General features: G+C 42.1%; 1 protein-coding gene across 2 annotated transcripts in view; it reads right to left on the bottom strand.

Annotated features, from left to right (window-relative positions):
- The window catches only part of METTL4 (methyltransferase like 4), a 276,841-nt gene that overhangs the window by 177,827 nt on the left and 77,030 nt on the right, over positions 1 to 21,984 (bottom strand). For both annotated transcript variants that reach the window (XM_040354033.1, XM_040354032.1), the window contains exon 4: positions 11,997 to 12,063. In XM_040354033.1, coding sequence (XP_040209967.1) covers positions 11,997 to 12,063 — 67 coding nt within the window. The remainder of the gene's footprint in view (positions 1 to 11,996; positions 12,064 to 21,984) is intronic.

Here is a 21,984-nt window from a genome sequence, read left to right as displayed (position 1 = left end):
CTCCTCCTGGGGCACCTGAATTAGGACTTTTTGATCCACTAACTCTCCCAGAGACAGGAACAGAGCCTCTGCCTTCGCTCTGTCCCTGGGAGGCTGAGTAACCATGAAGTTCAAGTGAGGTATTGAAATCAACTCCAGCTTGTAACAGTTTTTTATAAGATCTAAAATGAACGGACTTGAAGTTGCCTTGGTCCATTGTGGGAGGAATTGCCCCAACCTTCCTCCCACTGGGACACAGTAGTCACTGCGACTTTGGGGTGGATTGAGGAGGATTGAATAGAATTCCTCCTCTTCCACGACCATTTTGACCTGCCCAGTGCTTCTTAGGTTGACCCTCTTTTTCTTTTGGTTCTGATGCCAAGTGCCTGATACCTTGAAGCCACGAAAAAAACCCTTTCCTTCTGTCTTTTTCTTCTTCTCAGGAAAAGCTTTTTTCCTGTCTTGAGTTCGCTCCAACGCCTCCTGGAGGCCGGATCCGAACAGGTGGTCTCCTGAAAACGGCAACCCACATAATAATTTCAATTTTGAGGCGGCATCACCAGTCCAAATCTTCAGCCATATAGATCTTCTGGCTGCATTAACAAGGGCTGCTGACCTGGCAGCTAACTTAACCGACTCCTCTGAGGCGTCAGCTAGGAATCCTACTGCTTTGAGTAAAAGCGGAAAGGATTTTAGAAGCTCCTGTCTGGAGGTACCTGCCAAGATGTGCGTCTGTAACTGATTGAGCCAGCACTCCAAATTCCTAGCGACACAAGTGGCTGCGAGAGCTGGTTTTAAACCCAACGAAGAGGCGTCCCAAGCTCTTTTTAACAGCAGGTCCCCCCTTTTGTCCATTGGGTCCTTAAGGGAACCCAAATCATCAAAGGCCAAATCGGTCTTTCTCGAGACCTTGGCTAAAGGGGCATCCAGCTTAGGAACCTTGTTCCAGGGATGAGACACATCCGATTCAAACGGGAACCTTCGTTTGAGGCTGCCTGAAAAGAAAGGTCTTCTCTCAGGTTGTTCCCATTCTCGTAGAATCGTATCAATTAAAGATTTATGAACCGGAAAAACTCTGGTTCTGTTTGCATTACCTTGATACATAAGGTCATGCTTTGAGAGCTGAACCTGTTCTTCTTGGATTTCTAAAGTATCATAAATAGCATTTAGAAGATCCCCAACATTATCCAAAGATAATTTGTATCTGGAAACCCTGGAGGAATCCTCTTCTCCCTCTGAATCAGATGCTGAACCTGCCTGAGAGGAAGCAACTGATCTGGGAGTCCTCTCCCTACAATCTTCCTCCTCCTGAACCTGAGGTAAGGAAGGAACACTAGAGGCCCTAGGTAGGGACGAGGCCTGCATCCTATCCATCAGTCCTTTGAATGACTGAAAGGTGGATGCAATTTCATCTTTTACAGATGACAAAATCTGGTGACAAGTGGTTACTGAATTATCTTTAACCAAACTGTTGACACACTCAGGACATAAAGGCTTATCCCAGTTAGAACTTAGAACCCAGTTTCATGCCCCAGTTGAAGTCTGTGAAGACGAAACCGGTCTGGTTTATTGGACTCAAAGCATTTCCATTGCACATTAGACCTGTTCACTGTTTGCTGTGGGTTTTTTGATTTTATTTTGTGGAAATTTTTATTTACTGGGACTTTATGTGTACCCATTTGTACTTCCTGTTTGGATACCTTTGTAGTGCAATACTTTTTTGATTTTTGTGATTTTAAATGTAAAACTTTTTTACACTATGAGGAGGTGTTCCCCTCTTTTTTCTCTCCTTTTCCTCGGATTGGATATTTTTGGAGCATTATCCCTACATCATCCCATCGGGAATCTCTGTGGCTATCCCTACCAGCGTATTTTTGGATTTCATTGGAAACATCAATACAAGGATTCATATCCCTGATGGTGTCTAAGGAGGGCGTTCGGCCCATACAAGCCTTTAGGACCCACCCACCGTACGGTGAGTCGTGTGTCTACACCAGCTGGTAAGCGTATTTAATCTATTATATGCCAAGGATTATCTGCCTGGAGATGTGATGTTATCTGACAGAGGGGACAATATATCTTTATGCATCCATGAGAATCTAAGGACCACCTTCATATGTACATGGGACTATATATTTCACATATCTGTTTGATTACGGATACACGTTGTGTTTTGTTTTTTGGTTTATTATATTGTTTTGAATATACAATATTTTTATTCATATACTTGCTTGAGCAATATATGATCTTTGCACTTTATTTGGCCACACTGGAGAATGGATGTGAAATTTATCTCCTTTATATGATTACACCACATTGAGACCCATCCCCCAAGGTGGATCTTTTAATAATATTTTTTTTTTGGCGCTGCATTTTTTTCTTTTTAACTTTTTTCATTATCCACTGGTGTGTTGGCTGCCTTAAATATTATAATACACGGATCTAACTTAATTTTATTATCACTTATTATTGTCACAGTTTAGCGCAATATATTTAATATATAATATTTAATTATTATTTGTATAATACTTATGGTAATTAACCCCTTGCCACCCAGGCCAATTCTGACACTTCTCTCCTACAAAAATCATAATTTTTTTGCTAGAAAATTACTCAGAACACCCAAACATTATATATATTGTTTTAGCAGACACCCTAGGGAATAAAATGGTAGTCGTTGCAACTTTTTATGTCACCTATGTGCATTTGACTCGGATACTAGCCAGTGCCTTACCAGCCACTGACATCACTGCAAGTCCCTGCAACACCTCCCCTCCACTTGTACACATTACATTCTACGGCAGCTCAAGAGCAACAGTGCTCCAGCTCTAGGCCCTGTGACTACTGCCTTGTCCCTGTTTTGTGTTCCAATGTCTCTGGCATTGTTCTCTACAATATACTGCTTCAGAACACTGTACCTTGGCTGCGATAGTGGACACAAAATTTCAAGCTGATATTAAAATGCCACCTTACATTTTTCCTAAAATCGCAGAAGTCTTGTATGTACTAAACTCTAACTGTTAAAGTGGAAGTCTTATTTTTTACTTGTACCCACAGGTAAGCCTATAATAAGGCTTACCTATAATTACTGTGAATATCTCCTAAACTTGCAGTTTAGGAGATATTCGGAGTGCATGGTCCGGCTTACCGTGCTGGACTTTCAGAGCCGTGCCGTAAACGGCGGCCCCCGCAAGCATGCGCTGGAAAATGTCAGCCGTCTCAGTGGTGTGTGGGCGGCGCTGGAAGGGCTTTGTTCTAAGATAAGTATTTCATAATGAGCTAGTATGCGATAAATACTAGCTCATTATGCCTTTGTCTTACAAGTTTTTTGTCCCCCCCGGGTTTACAAGCGCTTTAACACTAATCTTCCACATACCGGTGCTGTAGCACAACCTTTCATATCAGGACAGGAATGAAATGGTATTCTTTCCGCAGGAGGAAGAAATAACAGTTGAAGTTGTGCCCTTACCCCAACTCCAAGATTAGTTTCCTAGGTGCCTTCTTTTCTTCACCTTCAGTCAATGACCAGGTCCTGCTCTACATCCTCTATTTAAGTAACTCAATCAGCTGCTGTTCCTCTTTCCCCAAACAATACATTTCTTGGTCTGCCTCCTCTCCCTCAGCCCATGATTAGCTTCCACTCTTACATAATCCCCACCACCAAAGCTATCTCTCCCTCTGTCCTAGCCATGTGATCTACCACTTGAACGCATTCAGTCTTATCAATCCCGCACTCAAAAACAGATTCCATTCTATTCGGTCTCTTCCCCAATCTAGGATCAGCTTCTCTGTGCCTCTGCTCTTTCACTACCACCTGACCATAATCAGCTCTTGGAGTCCCTCTAAATCAATTTTCCACCTGCAGCCTTTTCTCAGCCTTCTTGGTACACAATCTTCTCAAGATTTGTCTCCTTTCTCTTTCCTCCTTGACCAACGTACTCTGCCTCTCCCAACAAACCATGGTCAGTTATCACTCCTCCTCCCACGGCAATATTAGAACCCACTCTATCTGCTTTGACCTTTTGTCCCATGACCAGTTGTCAATCTGCCGCCTCTATTTCCAACCCCAAAGTCAAATGTTAGGCCTTCTACAATAATTCATTTATTGTCTACGATAACCTTCCTCTCTGCCTCCTATACAACCTCCTAGTTTGTTTCTCCACCAATACGATCATGTCAAGGGATGTTTACATTCAAAATGTAAGTAAAATTAACAATTAAATAAAAAAAAATTTTTTTTAGTGCCCCTGTCCCCGTGTGCTCGCACGCAGAAGCGAACGCATACATAAGTCTCTCCCACATATGAAAACGGCCGCGAACGTTAGAGCGAGAGCAATAATTCTAGCCCTAGACCTCCTCTGTAACTCAAAACATGTAACCAGTAAGCATTTTTAAAGTGTCGCCTATGGGGATATTTAAGTACCGAAGTTTGGCGCCATTCCACGAGCGTGTGCAATTTTTTAAACGTGACATGTTAGGAATCTATTTACTCGGCGTAACTTCATCTTTCACATTATGTGGAAAAAATGGGCTAATATTATTGTTTTTTTTCCAAAAAAAAAAAAACATATATAATGTTTGGGGGTGCTGTGTAATTTTTTTAGCAAAACAAATATGATTTTTACATGTAGGTGCGAAGTGTCAGAATTGGTCTGGTTGGCAAGTGGTCAAAGGGGTTGTAAAGCCTCGTGTTTTTTCACCTTAATGCATCTTATGCATTAAAAGGGGTTGTAAAGGTTCATGTTTTTTTACCTTAATGCATTCTATGCATTAAGGTGAAAAAAACATCTGATGTTTGCCAGCCCCCCAGCACCCCCGTTTACTTACCTGAGCCCTCGAAAGTCCCGCATCGTGAACGAGCAGGCTTTTCGGCTCTTCTCGGCTCATTCATTGGATGATTGATAGCAGCGCAGCCATTGGCTCCCACTGTTGTCAATCAAATCAATGACACGGCACGCCGCAGGGCTAAATCAGGGGAGCGCGGCCGCAAGATAACCCCTTTGGGAGAGCGCTTCCAAGAACAGGGATTAGCTGATGCGGGGAGGAGCCGAGAAAGCCGCCGAGGGACCCCAGAAAACGAGGATCGGGGCCACTCTGTGCAAAACGAACAGCACAGTGGAGGCAAGTATGACATGTTTGTTATTAAAAAAAAAAGGAAGCTTTACAACCCCTTTAACCACATCAAAACAGGGCTTTAACCACTTCCTTACTGGGCATGTATACCCCTTCCTGACCCGCTGAAATTTCAGCTTCTGGCACTGCGTCGCTTTAACTGACAATTGCGCGGTCGTGCGACGTGGCTACCAAACAAAATTGGCATCCTTTTTTCCCCACAAATAGAGCTTTCTTTTGGTGGTATTTGATCATCTCTGCGGTTTTTATTTTTTGCGCTATAAACAAAAAAAGAGCGACAATTTTGAAAAAAACACAATATTTTTTACTTGTTACTATACTAAATAGCCCATTTTTTTAATAAAAAAAAAACATTTTTTTTCTCAGTTTAGGCAGATACGTATTCTTCTACATATTTTTAGTAAAAAAAAAATCGCAATAAGCGACTGGTTTGCGCAAAAGTTATAGCGCTTACAAAATAGGGGACAGAATGATTATTAATTTTTATTATTATTTTTTTTTACTAGTAATGACGGCGATCTGCGATTTTTATTGGGACTGCGACGTTATAGCGGACACTTTTGACACATTTTTGGCGCCATTCACATTTATACTACGATCAGTGCTATAAAAATGCACCGATTACTGTATAAATGTGACTGGCAGTGAAGGGGTTAACACTAGGGGGGCATGGAAGGGGTTAAATGTATTCCCTGGGTGTGTTCTAACTGTGGGGGGAGGGGGGTGACTGGGGGAGGTGACCGATCTGTGTCCCTATGTACAAGGGACACAGATCGGTCTCCTCTCTCCCCTGACAGGACATGGTTCTCTGTGTTTACACACAGAGATCCATGTCCTTGTAACCGCCGATTGCGAGTGCCTGTCGGACATCGCGGCCGCCAGGCACGCGCACCGGTATCTCAGGAATGCGGCAGGCACGCGCGTGCGCCCTCTAGTGGCCTGGAAGAGCGGAGGACGCATAAATGTGTCCTGTTAGAGATTTAGAACCACCCTGCGGCCGCACATATTTGTACGGCCGTCGGGAAGTGGTTAAAACCCACCTCCATACCGGGCCTATTCTGGCACTTCTCTCCTACATGTACAAATCATCATTCTTTGGCTAGAAAATTACTCAGAACCCCCAAATATTATATATGTTTTTTAGCAGACACCCTAGGGAATAAAATGGCGGTCATTGCAACTTTTTATCTCGCACGGTATTTGCGCAATAATTTTTCATTTTTCAAACGCCTTTTTTTTGTAAAATAAATGGTTTCATGAATTAAAAAATAACAAAACAGAAAAGTTAGCCCAATTTTTTTGTAAAATATGAAAGATGATGTTACGCCGAGTAAATAAATACCTAATATGTCATGCTCTAAAATTGCGCACACTCATGGAATGGCGCCAAACTTTGTTACTTAAAAATCTCCATAGGCGACTGTAACAGACCTATGGAACTATGTATTCTGTGTGGACATCGATGATAATCCTACAGTGAGGCCTACAAAGGGTTAATTGTAGAATGACTCTAACTGCTAAAATTCTAATGTCCCTTCTTAGTTAATTGACTCTTTTGTGTATTGTTCAAGATAGCAGTCTTCTGTCAGGTGTATGTTGATGGGATGATCTGTGAGTGTTTAATTGTTTTAAAGGTTAATTGAATTCTATTGTCTGATCAAGTCATGTTAAATAAGATTGGAGCCAAATGGTCTAGAGACTGATTGATTCAAGGGAATGTCATTATTTCAAAGTATGTGTGTGAAGGGGGGGGGGGGGGCGGAGAGTGTCATTGGTCATGTAAGCTTGTAACCATATAAAAAGTGAGGTGAAATGTGCAATAAAAGTCAGTCCTGCTCGACTCTGCAAACGTAGCCCGTCTCGTTTCTTGAAAGGGCGTTCGATGGGATATACCGGCGGTACCTGCATATCGCAGCTTGCCAGGGAAAATGACTTCTCCAACGGCTGATACCTTCTCACTAGCCCGGGTAGCCGCTACAGCGACGCTTTAAATTTTTTACAGGTTACCAGTTTAGAGTTACAGAGAAGGTCTAGTGCTAGAATTGTTGCACACACTAACGCACGCAGTGACACCTCACATGTGTGGTTTAAACAACGTTTACATACGTGGGCGGGACTTGCGTGTGCTTTCGCTTATGAGCGCGCGCTACCGGGGACAGGAGCGCTTTAATTTATTTTATTTTTTTACTTATTTATTTTTTACAAAAAATAAATAAAAAATGTGATTGTTTTTATTCCTATTACAAGGAATGTAAACATCCCTTGTAATAGGAATAGTGTGTGACAGGTCCTCTTTAAGGAGAGATGCAGGGTCAATAAGACCCCACATCTCTCCTCCAGGCTGGAAAGAATGAGATCGTGAAAAAAAATTCACAGATCTCATTCTTACTAGCCGCAATTGCGGTTTGTTTACTTACTGGTACCCGGGCGTGACGTCATCACATCGCGCCCGGGCCTCAGACGGTCATAGAGATAACTGGTGACCATCTCTATGCCTCCCATCCGGTGCACGGCGATCATCTCTCCGGGCCCCCGATGGCACGGGAGAGCCCGGAGAAGCACCGGATGGCGGCGGGAGGGGGGGATGTCCCCTCCCGCCGCCTATAAGAACGATTAAGCGGCGGAACTGCCGCTATGATCGTTCTTATGGTGCGCAGGATCGCCGCCCGAACAAAATGATATCTGAATGATGTCTCTAGGTGCAGGCATCATTCAGATATCACCGCACAAAGTACAGGACGTCATATGACGTCCATTCGGGATAAGAAATCCCCTTTTTGGACGTCATATGACGGCGTGTGGTTTTGAAGTGGTTAAGGTGAAAAAACACCTTGCACTGTCTGGCCCCCCTGACATGAGCTCCGAACTTCCATGGGCGCGATCCCACGTCATTCTCCCAACGGCTTATCGGATCCCATTGGCTCCCGCTGCTGTCAATCAAATCCAATGATGCAGCGCAGGGGCGGGGCCGAGTCACACACTTGCCAGTTATGTACGCCGAGTATATGACACAGGAGCGCGCCCGCAAGGTAACCCACGTGGAAGACAGCTTCCCAGAGGGGGTTAGCTTTTGCGAGGAGGAGCCAAGAGAGTCGCCGTGGGAACCCCAGAAGAGAACAATCGGGGCCACTCTGTGCAAAACGAACTGCACAGTGGAGGTAAGTATGACATGTTTGTTATTTTTTTTTTTTTTTTAAACGTGAACCTTTAGTACCACTTTAAGCTGTTCCTAAAGTATTGATTTATGGTTGTTCCCTTTTTGGGGGCTATGAGACAGCTTTAACTGTCTGCAAAAGATTTTGAGGAGGGTCATTAACCATTGAAATTGTGATAAACCATGACTGCTATGATAGTAGAGGGGTGATCGCTGATGTAAAAGATTTGTGCTTTTTAAAAGGAAAATTAAGACACCTGGGGGAAAGGTGCAGCAATCTAGTGACTTCCGGGGAGGGAGATGGGGTGCTATTGTAGCAGAGAATTTCTGTTGTGTGTGTGTGTTCATATTTACTTGTATACACAAGCAGCATGGGCACAGTAGAGTACAGGTTACAATTATGATGACAGGTATAAACAAATATTTAGCAGGACAATGTCTGAAAAAAAGCTGAGTTAGACTTACCGGTAACTCCTTTTCTGTGAGGCATTCCAGGACAGCCCATGAGACATAGGGCTCCTCCTACCAGGACAGAAAAAACGTTACCCCCACCAGATAAAAAGGCGGTCCTCCAGGCCCCATGTTCTAGAGAACCGTAGGATAATACACATGCCTTCCATACAAAACCGGGTGGGAATTCGGCTGTCCTGGAAGACTCTCAGAAAAAGGAGTTACCGGTAAGTCTAACTCAGCTTTTCTCCAAAGCGTCTTCCAGGACAGCCCATGAGACGATGAGCCAGAACTTACCAGTCTAGGGTGGGACAACTGCCTGAAGGACCTTTCGACCAAACGCCTGTTCTTGAGCAGCTAGCAGATCCAGGCGATAATGTTTAACCACTTAAGCCCCGGACCAATATGCAGCCTAAAGACCCAAGGTGTTTTTACAGTTCGGGACTGCGTCGCTTTAACAGACAATTGCGCGGTCGTGCGACGTGGCTCCCAAACAAAATTGGCGTCCTTTTTTCCCCACAAATAGAGCTTTCTTTTGGTGGTATTTGATCACATCTGCGGTTTTTAGTTTTTGCGCTATAAACAAAAATAGAGCGACAATTTTGAAAAAAAAGCAATATTTTTTACTTTTTGCTGTAATAAATATCCCCCAAAAACATATATAAAAACATTTTTTTTCCTCAGTTTAGGCCAATACGTATTCTTCTACCTATTTTTAGTAAAAAAAAATCGCAATAAGCGTTTATCGATTGGTTTGCGCAAAATTTATAGTGTTTACAAAATAGGGGATAGTTTTATTGCATTTTTATTTTTTATTTTTTTTTTACTACTAATGGCGGCGATCAGCAATTTTTTTCGTGACTGCGACATTATGGCGGACACTTCGGACAATTTTGACACATTTTTGGGACCATTGTCATTTTCACAGCAAAAAATGCATTTAAATTGCATTCTTTATTGTGAAAATGACAGTTGCAGTTTGGGAGTTAACCACAGGTGGCGCTGTAGGAGTTAGGGTGCACCTAGTATGTGTTTACAACTGTTTGGGGGTGTGGCTGTAGGAATGACGTCATCGATCGTGTCTTCCCTATAAAGGGAATGACGCGATCGATGCGCCGCCATAGTGAAGGACGGGGAAGCCGTGTTTACACACGGCTCTCCTCGTTCTTCAGCTCCGGGGAGCGATCGCGACGGAGCGGCTATAAACAAATAGCCGCGCCGTGGTCCCGGATCGCTCCCCGAGCGGACCCGACCGCCGCATGTAGCGGGGGGGGTCCCGATCGGACCCCCCACCCGCTAATAGGCGAGGACGTACCCATACGCCCATGTGCCTGTACGTGCCATATTGTGGACGTATATGTACATGGGCTGGTCCTTAAGTGGTTAATGAAGGTCGAATAACTGGACCATGTGGCAGCCTTGCAAATTTCTTTTTTCCGGTGAGGCACCAGCCCTCTCAGCCCAAGACGCAGACAAAGCTCTTGTTGAATGCGCAGTGACAAAAGGTGTAAGAACATCTCTAATTTTGTAAGCTTCCGAGATGGCTTGCTTTATCCATCTAGCCAATGTGGCTTTAGATGCACACTTACCCTTGTGTGTACCTGAAAAAAGGACAAATAAAGCATCTGTTTTCCTAAAGGTCTTAGTGACCTACAGATAGACGAGAAGGATTTTTCCCACATCTAAAAAACTAAACTTCCTTTCTTGATCGCCCTGTGGCAAACTACAAAAGGATGGCAGTACAATGTCCTGCGATCTGTGGAATGTACTGGCCACCTCAGGCAAAAAAAACTGGATCCGTTCTTAAAACAACTCGATCCTCAAAAATCGTGAGGAATGGCTCCCTCACTGACAAGGCCTGTAACTTGCTTACTCTACGAGCTGAAGTAATTGCTACCAAAAAAATTGTTTTTAAAGTAATTTAATAGAAATATCCTCTAGGGGCTCAAAATGAAACTCCACCAGAGTTTAAAGGACCAGGGACAGTCCTGGCCCTACAAATGGATTTGAAGAATCTAGCTAATGTGGGATTATCCAAAAGAGAAAACTGGGAGGAAAACACCGATAGCTGCCGCCTGTACCCTTGTCGACACCCTCTTGAAAAAAATCCAAATGAGAAGGAACATCATGCGTTGGTCTTTGGTTTTCAGACAACCATGAGTTAAACTTTTTCCAAATTTTGGAATATATGGCTCTAGTGACTGTTTTTCTGCAATTCACCAGTCTTGATTACTTTGTCAGAAAACGCCTGAGCCCTCAGTATCTTTTGTTCAGATACCAAGCCGTCAAGTTTAAGGAAACCGACTGTGGGTGTGCAACTGGACCCTGCGATAGTAAGTCCTCTCTCTTCTGAAGCCTCATTGGAGGGTCTGAGACCAGAGTCTGTAGCAGGGAAAACCATGGCCTCCTGGGTCAAAAAGGGGCGATCAGAACAAGGTCTGTTTCTTCTAGGAGAACTTCCGGAATAAGTCTGATCGGCGGGAAGGCGTAGCAGAGGTCGAATGGCCACAGATTCGCCAGAGAATCGATCCCCAGTGAGTGATCTGCTGGATTCAGAGAAAAGAACTCCTCTGTCTTGCAGTTGTCCTGATTTGCGAACAGATCTGCTTCGGGACAACCCCATTTGTCGTGATCTCCGCAAATACCTCTGGATGAAGCGACCAATTGTCTCGCTCCACCCTGTGGCGGCTGAGATAGTCTGCCAGACAGTTTTGCGTCCCCTTCAGGTGCACTGCTGTAATTGAGGCTAGCTTCTCTTCTGCCCATGACAAAATTTCCTGGGCAATCGATTGAAGAATCCTCGTGCCTCCCTGTTTGTTGAGGTACGCAACTGTCGCAATGTTGTCGGATCGAGGCCGCTCTGTGAAATTCCTTTGCGCAGAGCAGGCAAGTATAATTATTTTAATTAAAACAAAAAAAACTTTACATTCCTTTTGATTATTGCTATAAATTATTACTCACTGACTGTTACATTATATAAAAGTCTGCCTGACAACATCAAACACTTGTAGATGAATACAGTATTGTAATCTTCACTCCTCCATTAAGTTAACATATGCTGTGAATAACTTTCAGAACTGAAGGTCATTTCAGGAGGTTTGCATAACACCAGTCAGTATTCTGTGAAAAAAATTAACTGACGCAAACTGAACTTCCATGTAGAAATAGAGTTGAGCCGATTTACTTTTCTTAGGTGGAGAGAACATTTATGTGGACAAATGTCAACTGTTGGGACATGAACATAAAAATACAATCACATATTCTGAACAACTAGTACTACCTTTTACTCCTCTTGACAGACTTATTCTCCCACGGAGGATCAATAACAATGATACCATACTTTTTATCTGTAAAAAAAAATGTATAACAAACAAAATTACTTTTCAAAGTTGTAACTCTTGTAGTAAATTCTAAGGACTACAGCCAACAAAAATGGTTGTTTACATGCAAAAGGTGGGTGGTAACCATGTTTACGGTTTCTGGAGGGTTGAGATGGGCATTTGCAATTGATGATGGTGGTTTCCCCTCTTTGGACACCCACATGTACTTGGGAACTACGGTACTTTAAAGCGGGGTTCCAACCACAATTAGCATTTTTTTAAATGTATGTCCTTTCATCATGCATTTTTATAATATAAATGCAGTCACTTACTATTTTACAATGCTCTGCATAGTTATTAAAAAAAGATAGTTTATAAAACTATGTCCACACCGTTGTCATTTTGCTTGTGGGCATTGTGAAGCCCACAAGCACTTACTTCCTGGAAGTCTTGGATGGGGAGTGATAACTGGGTAGCGCACATTTCCCAGGAGCATTAGAGGGAGATGATGTCAGGATCCTAGGTTATTCCAAAGGCAGATTTTGTGGGACTACATAGCAACAGGCATTTCCAGATGAGCAAAACTTTTTTTTTTTTTCTTTTTTAGGTCTAATGAGCACAATAATGGAAAAAAAAATGTTGGGATGGAAACTCCACTTAAAGGAAGTCATTCCACTTGAATCATTGGGAAAAGATTGAGTAGCTCCAAATCTAAACAAAACCTTGGCACTGCTTTCAAATTGATGATCACAGAACATCCAATGCACTCCTCAATTGTGTTTGAAAATGGTAAGCTAATTTCAGTAACTGCCCCATACAAGTTTAGATAACATACATGGTTTGATTTAATAAAACTGGAAAGTTCAAAATCTGGTGCAGATGTGCATGGTAGCCAATTAGATTCTGACCCCAGCTTGTCAATTAAGCTTTGACAAAAAAAAAAAAAAAACTTGGAAACCGATTGGTTTCTTTGCAGAGCTGAAGAAGATTCCTCTAGTTTTAGTAAATCATACCAGTGTAGTTTTAACATTTCTGATATACTGATTTTCTAAAATATTTGTTTTCTCCATGTAATTTATAATTCAGCCTAAAGAAATCCATAGAGTGTATGGAGTATTTTTAGAGATCAACTTAGGTTTTTGTTATAAAGCTCTCAGGAACTAACCATCCATCATAGCAGACATTTATTAGATGTTCCTTAACCACTTCAGCCCTGGACCATATTGCTGGTCAATGACCGGGCCACTTTTTTGCGATTCGGCACTGCCGTGCAACGTGGCTCCCAAACAAAATTGGCGTTCTTTTTTCCCCACAAATAGAGCTTTCTTTTGGTGGTATTTGATCCCCTCTGCGGTTTTTATTTTTTGCGCTATAAACAAAAATAAAGCAACCATTTTGAAAAAAAAAAAAATTTTTTTTTACTTTTTGCTGTAATAAATATCCCCAAAAAATATATATAAAAAAAAAAAACATTTTTTTTCCTCAATTTAGGCCGATATGTATTCTTCTACATATTTTTCGTAAAAAAAAAAAAAAAATCGCAATAAGCGTTTATTGATTGGTTTGTGCAAAACTTATAGCGTCTACGAAATAGGGGATAGTTTTATGGCATTTTTATTAATATTTTTTTTTACTAGTAATGGCGGCGATCAGCGATTTTTATCGGTACTGCGACCTTATGGCGGATACTTCGGACACTTTTGACACATTTTTGGGACCATTGGCATTTGTATAGCGATCAGTGCTATAAAAAGGCATTGATTACTAAAAAAAAAATGCCACTGGCGGGGAAGGGGTTAACACTAGGGGGCGAGGAAGGGATTAAGTATGTTCCCTGGGTGTGTTCTAACTGTAGGGGGGGTGGACTGACTAGGGGAAATGACTGATCGCTGTTCATACATTGTATGAACAGACGATCCGTCATTTCTCCCCCTGACAGGACCGGGAGCTGTGTGTTTACATACACAGTTCCCGGTTCTCGCTCTGTAACGAGCGATCGCGGGTGCCCGGCGGTGAGCGGGGGGCGCGCGCCCCTATTGGCTGAAATGCGTGATGTTGTATAGCTACGTGATCTTGCACAGCCGAGCCAACCGGCGGCTGGTCGGCTAGTGGTTAATATTTAAAGTGGTTGCATATACCCAGTGAAGTGATTGTGTATCACCTGAGACCAGAGATTAAACAAATCCTCCTACAAAAGTTGTACTTGTTTATCTGCATGTTTTCTTCACTACATCTGTTCAAAGTGCAGAATTTGTAAAGTGTATCTGATCTGTCAAAAAAAAAAAAAAAAAAGGAGGGCTGATATCTGAAATAAAACACTGCAGAGCTCAGTGAGGAGAGCTCAGAGCTGATTGGAGGGAAGTGACACCCCCCCCCCCCCTTCATGCAGCACACAGGAACAGAGCTGAGGCTGGAGGGCCCTCCCCTGTCACCTTTTTTTTCTTGGTGTCAGGAAAACTTGTCAAAACTCACTCATGCTGATAGTATAGAAGTAGATGAACGAAACAGCAGCCAAAAATTAGGCTTTGTGCTTTGAATTGAGACACTATAGAGGGATATAGTTTGTTCATTTTTCATGCCTGAGGTTTACAAGCACTTTAACTCCAAAACACAAAACAAATGATACCTACCAATTTATTGGTGATGTTCCCATTAAACAGCAAACGTACGTTATAAATAAATGTTTTTACTCAACAGTTCTATGATATCCTAAGAGTGAATCATACTTTTGGCATGTAACAATAATAAAAATATCAGCAGCTGAAATAGAACAGCACAAAACTGTTAGTCATATCTTCTTGGTGGAGATCCTGAGGAACAAGGCCCACATTTTAAAGCAGAACTTTAATATTTAGTATTATCCAATGAGCTCCATTATAATGCATGTTTCTGGTGATTTTACAGTGCTTTTTTAAGGTGTTTAAGAAGCTTTGTGCAAGCATTTTTGCATGCATAACAAGCTTCAGGCTTTTGTTTTCTGTGCTTGACAAGGGAAAGAAAGCAGTTTTAGCGGGGGAGAGGACAAATTGTGCATTTACAGGTGCTCCCATTGAAGTCTATCGGGTCATGCACTTTTTTGAACATGGGTGTAAAGCAACAGAGCATACACGTTTGAACAGGGGAAATTAGAGAAAATAGGATTCTGCATGTTGAGCGCAGTCAGGCATAGGAAACCAAGTTGAAGACTTGAGAACTAGCATAATGTGATGCTCACACATAACTCCACTACAAAGTCTTGCTGCAGTTTTCACATTGTGTCCCCCTTAAAGGCTAGCTCCCACCTGTTGTACCCTTGTTTAGGGTGTAACATGGTGCAAATCAGACCCCACGCTCAAATCGCCCCCATGCCATGGGCTCCGCCCACTCAGCTGCATTATATACCCATAGAAATCTGTGAATAATGAACTGCAAGTACTGCCAGGAGGACAGACATGTAATTTTCAATGGAACACAAGGGTAGTAAAAACTGTACTTGTAGTCCTCTGACACTTCTTCCAGGTCTCCAACTGAAAAACTGTACCTTGGAGAGCTGAAAGAAGAGTGTGCAGGCACCTGGCATTGCACTCATGATCCACTTACCATAGTTGCATTGCTTTGCAGGTTCATTTGCAAAAAATTATAAATGCACATTTTTATTTTTTGCAAACAATATGTGCATGTGTTATTACTGAGATGCTACTATAGGTAACATCTCAGAACAGCACAGTGGTGTAGCGAGTAGCACTTTCGCCTAGCAGCAAAAGGGTCGCTGGTTCAAATCCCGACCACGACACCATCTGCCTGGAATTTGCATGTTCTCCCTGTGCATGCGTGGGTTTCCTCCGGGTACTCCGGGTACTCCAAAGACATGCTGGTAGGTAAATTGGATCTCGTCCAAAAAAAAAAATTGGCCCAGTGTGTATATATATATATATATCTGTGTGTATGACTGTGTGTCCCAAGCGTGTCGAGATCCTACGGGGTAAAATGATCGCACCAGCCAAGCAGACACTGGCTGGCAAAGCGCCTAGAGGCGATTCAGTTTGCATGTGTAGCGCTATACAAGTCATTCATTCATTTTGTTTTTATAAAAGATGAGCAAATCAGGCCCAAACTAAGAACGCTGTATATTTATATTTTGTACTACTTTAAAGGCTCCATTCACATTTTGGCATTCCAAATTGGGCAACAATCGTGGTAAAATCACAAACAGAATCGCAAAATGCCTGTCCCCCCAAAATAAGTTATTGTGCTTCTTTTGGGCATCAGCCATCCTGCAATTCTGTTTGTGCTATTTTACCAGGATTCGCCAAGCGACAATATCACTCTGCAATCGGGGTGCTATTGGAAATGACGGGGATCGCATGGATGTCCTGAGATTTGCCGCTATTTTGAATCGCGGCGATTCTGCCCGCGATTTGGAACGCCAAGATGTGAATGAGCCCTAAAGTCCAACCTTTGTGAAGAAAAAGACAATTTGGCTTGCTACTATAGGTAACATCTCGGAATCCATTATAGTGGGTGTTTTTTTTTGAGAAAAGCTTGTTAGACACAGAAAAAAAAAAAAAAAAAAAAATGGCAGAGCCCTTGTACTTTAATTTATAGAAGCTGGGAAACTGAAGAACAATGCACATCACTGCCAAGTAAAACAAAGTAAACCTACAACGTGTCTTGGGATCTAACACAAAAAAAAAAAACATCCTCTGTTTCTACTTTTCATCTGCATCCAATATCAGAACCTGTGTAGCAGTGATTGATGTTCCCGAACCCCCTGCAACTCAATGCTCCTGTCACATTCCTGATAGATCTGCTTCAAGGAGAATGGAGCAAACGGGGCAGACTACTTATGGAAACTACTGTGATATGTGGAAAAAAAGATACAGAAAGCTTGTTTATTTGCATCTCAAAAGGTAAAATAACAATGTTGCAAACCATAAATACATTTTTTTAACAGAAATATAAGCTTGTCATTTTTAGCAAAAAAAAAGCCATCTTTCACAAAACGGAGCATTTACTGATGGCTGTTATATTGCACCCTTAATTAAAGGGGTTGAAAAGTTATATATATGTATTTTTTTTTTTTTAAATAACAAACATGTTATACTTACCTTCACTGTGCAGCTCGTTTTGCACAGAGTGGCCCTAAACTTGGTCTTCTGGGGTCCCTCAGCGGCTGTTTTGGCTACCCCTGCAAGCTCGCATGGTGTTGAGTTCCTGCGGGGGCGCTCCCGTGATACAGCCGGCGGCTGTTGCCGCTCACTGTATCACTCGGCACCGCCCCCGGTGCGCCGCATCATTGGATGTGATTGACAGCACCGCGAGCCTATGGCTGCGCTGCTTTCAATCCATCCAGTGTAGCCAATCAACAGCCAGGCTGTGTGGCGAAGAGGATGTTGGGGCGAGCGCTGGACTTTCGAGGGTCAGGTAAGTATAACGGGGGCTCGGGGCGGTATTGTCGGATGTTTTTTCACCTTAATGCATAGAATAATTTGTACAGAACCCCAATTTACAGGCTGAGCCAGAACAACTTTGGTGAAACACAATGTATTTGTACACTCAAGATAATGTTGTTATTTGCCAACAATATAAAAAATATTCATGGCGTGGTCTTCCATTCGGCAGACACACTAACAGCAGACCAGTGAAATAAAGCATGCAAGAGTAATACTGAAGAATGAGAGTTTACTTTAACCCCCCCCCCCCCCCCCCCCCCCACCAAGAACAGTGCTTATCCATGGTATACAATTATTGCAAAAGTACTATTCGATTTTTTATTTATTAGTTTTAATAATAACATTTCATTTTTAGAGCCGATTCACACTGAGGCGACGAGTCGTCCCCGAAGTCGTGCCGCCCCAGTGTGAACCGGCTCTCAAGCCATCACCAAGTGTAGTTTCTTATTTTTTTTCCGAATCTTCAGCTGTGCCCAGATATTGCCAGAAGTTTAATATAACGGCCATGCTTTCAAATGTTAGCTATACAATGACTCATCGGCTATCATAGTATTCAATAAATGAATGGCACTCTACACTGCTATAGTTGTTTTCCAGTGTGCAAAAGGCCATACAGTGAACACAACTGTAGCAGTGTAGAGTGCCATTCATTTATTAAATATTATGACAGCTGATGAGTTATTTTATAGCTAACATTTGGAAGCATGGACGTTTTATTTTATCAGAAACTAGATCAGCCTCTTTCAACTCAACAATAGAGGAACCTTTAAAATAAATTTCAGATCTCAGGGAACCACTGCTAAAATTATCTACAGCTTAGTACATTAAAGCGGAACTTCCCTCTCTCAATCAACATTGACTATGTTTAATCTTTATGCTGCTAGCATTAGCAAATAGATTGGAAAGTAAGGGCCAGATTCACAGAAGAAGTACACCGGAGTATCTACTGATACTCCGGCGTACTTTCAAATTTGCCGCGTCGTATCTTTAGTTTGAATCCTCAAACCAAGATACAACAGGTTTTGGCTTCGATCCGACAGCTGTACGCCTTCAGATCGTAGGTGCAATACTTCAGCGCCCGCTGGGTGGAGTTCGCGTCGTTTTCCGCGTTGGGTATGCCAATTAGCTTTTTCCGGCGATTCACGAAGGTACGCGCGGCCGTCGCATTCTCTTACGTCGTCGCTAGTCGGCTTTTCCCGGCGTATAGTTAAAGCTGCTATTTTGTGGCCTAAAGTTAGACTTGCCATGTTAAAGTATGGCCGTCGTTCCCGCGTCGAATTTTAATTTTTTATTTTTTTTTGCGTAAGTCGTCTGTGAATAGGAAAGGACGTAACTCACGTCTATGTTCAAAAAATGACGTCGGTGCGACGTCATTTCGCGCAAAGGACGGCGAGAAATTTCAAAACGGAGCATGCGCAGTAGGTTCGGCGCGGGAACGCGCCTAATTTAAATGATCCACGCCCCATTTGAATTAGGCGGGCTTGCGCCGGAGGGATTTACGATACGCCGCCGCAACTTTACAGGCAAGTGCTTTGTGAATCAAGCACTTGCCTGTAAAACTTGCGGCGGTGTAACGTAAATGCGATACGTTACGCCGCCGCAGATGTCTCTGAATCTGGCCCTAAGGCTGCAACTAACAATTATGTTCATAAATCGATTAGTTGGCCGATTAATCGGTTAATAACCTTAAAAAAAGTCTGGTGTATAATTTAGTTAATATGTAAAGTAAAAAAAAAAAAAAAAGGCAATTTATTATTAAATATCTATATATAGTGGTAAATATAAATAACCAACTATATGGTTAGGGAGTAAAATCTTTAATCCACTCTGAGAACACCAGACAGAAGAGATATACTGTATATACTATTAGAGGTTGAATCTAGTAAATGTAGTAAATGTCATCAAACTCGGAGATCATTTTTTTTTATTTAAAAGAAAAAACAAAGTTAGACTGTTTTGCAGATTTTCAAACAGAACTGTAATACATTATATGCTGGCCATACTTAAAGTGGAGGTTCACCCAAAAAAACAATTTTTAACATTAGATTGGGCCCAATTACAGGAAGCAGAATCGTGTGTTTTGATTAAAATCAATGCAGTACTTACCGTTTTAGAGACAGATGTTCTCCCGCCGCTTCCGGGTATGGGCTGCGGGACTGGGCGTTCCTATTTGATTGACAGCCTTTCGACCGTCGCATACAGCGCGTCACCAGTTTCTGAAAGTAGCCGAACGTCGTGCGGCGCTATACGGCGCCTGCGCACCGACGTTCGGCAACTCGTGCCGCGCTTTATGCGACCGTCTATCTCAAAAAAGTTAAGTACTGCATTGATTTTAATCAAAACACCCGATTCTGCTTCCCGTAATTAGGCCCAATCTACTGTTAAAAAAATATTTTTCGGGTGAACTCCCGCTTTAAAAAAATAATAATTTTAAGAACTTTCGTTCGATTTTCGAATCGTTAGAAATTACATGCTTTTCTGCAGCTTCTCGATTGAAGTGTATTGAACCAAAAAAGCACCGTTTTGCATTTAAAAAAGTCCTTGATCCTTTCGAAATACGCAGCTGCTGAAAAACGTATAGATGTGAACATTAAATGCGTTTCTGCAAAAGACACGTTTAGTAACATAAAGAGGTTAAAAAATAAAAAAATAGCCCTTTATGGTACAAAAAAAGCAAATCGCTACTGTAAGGGGTTCATTTTTTTACTGTGCAACAAGTGAAAGTAATATTTACAGTAGCGATTTGCCCCTTTTAGTACTATACAGTGGGGATCGAAAGTTTGGGCACCCCAGGTAAAAATTTGTATTAATGTGCTTAACGAAGCCAAGGAAAGATGGAAAAATCTCCAAAAAGGCATCAAATTACAGATTAGACATTCTTAGAATATGTCAAAAAAAGTTAGATTTTATTTCCATCATTTACACTTTCAAAATTACAGAAAACAAAAAAATGGCATCTGCAAAAGTTTGGGCACCCTGCAGAGTTAAAATCTTGTACTGCCCCCTTTGGTAAGTATCACAGCTTGTAAACGTTTTTTTGTAGCCAGCCAAGAGTCTTTCAATTCTTGTTTGACAAAAGTCTTCCAGTTCTTTGAGATTTCTGGGCTGTCTGTCACGCACTGCTCTTTTAAGGTCTATCCATAGATTTTCAATTATGTTGAGGTCAGGAGATTGTGAAGGCCATGGCAAAACCTTCAGTTTACGCCTCTTGATGTAATCCCCCATGGATTTTGAGGTGTGTTTAGGATCATTATCCATTTGTAGAAGCCATCCTCTCTTTAACTTCAGCTTTTTCAGAGTTACTATCCAAAATGTGCTGAAATTTTATTGAATCCATTTTTCCTTCTACTCGTGAAATATTACCTGTGCCACTGGCTGCAATACAACCCCAAAGCATGATTGACCAATCCCCATGCTTAACAGTTGGACAGAGGTTCTTTTCATTAAATTCTGTGCCCTTTCTTCTCCAAACGTACCTTTGCTCAATCCGGCCAAAAAGTTCTATTTTAACCTCATCGGTCAACAGAACTCATCTGGCTCCTTGCTGAGATCTGGTGTGGAATTTCTGATCAGAAGTGGAATTTTTTTAATACAAGTGGAAGAGTTGGAAACCAGGATTTGCTTTTAGCTGCTTTTAACTGTTTCTGCTGCAAGTGTTCAATTGTTTGTCTTTTTTTCTCTGACACTTTTTAAACAGCTTTTTTTTCTTTTTTTCTTTCTGCTAATTAAGGGGAGTGTTTAATTGTTAACAGGGGAGTGTCTAATTGTTAACAGGTGAGTATATAAGTGTCTGTAAAAACTCCATAAGAGCTGGCTCCTTGCTGAGATCTGGTGTGGAATTTCTGATCAGAAGTGGAATTTTTTGAATACAAGTGGAAGAGTTAAAAACCAGGAGTTTAAAACAAGAGTTAAGACAGGAGTCTTATAAAACTAAGTATCATCTTAATCTTCATACAAGTAATTATATTGTAACTGGGAAATGAGTGCTAGCAGGGTTGAAGGTTTTGCTCAGTGCACAGCGTGTCACATGTATGCAAAATTGGTGCAACAGCTCCAAGATGGATACCGCTGTGACAGATGTGAGCAGGTTGCCCTTCTGGAAGCTCGTATTAGAGATCTGGAGGAGCAAGTTGCAACACTGGGTAGAAATCACAACCTTGAAAGGGGTCCTCTGCTCGCTGAGCAAGTGGTCAGTAAGGTTGATGTGGAGGGTGGAGGGGCAAGTCAGGATTATCAGATAGGGAGATGGGTTAATGCAGTTAGAGGGAGTGGAAGGGGTGTGAAGAAAGGGAAGGCCAGTCCTGTATTTGTGCATCAAAACAAATTTGCCAAGTTGGGTGATGATGTGGAGGTGGCAAACACAGAGGTGGCAGCCCTAGATGTTACTGCTACCCCTAACAGCCGGGAGAGCAACCCATCTAGTAGAGGAGGGGAGTGCAGGTAGGCCTAGACAGTTGGTGGTAATAGGGGATTCTATAATCAGAAGGACTGATAGAATAATTTGTCGCCAGGATCG

This window comes from Rana temporaria, chromosome 5 (genome assembly GCF_905171775.1).
Source record: "Rana temporaria chromosome 5, aRanTem1.1, whole genome shotgun sequence".
In the NCBI taxonomy this organism is placed as follows: Eukaryota; Metazoa; Chordata; class Amphibia; order Anura; family Ranidae; genus Rana; species Rana temporaria.
This window is presented reverse-complemented; position numbering and strand designations above follow the sequence as displayed.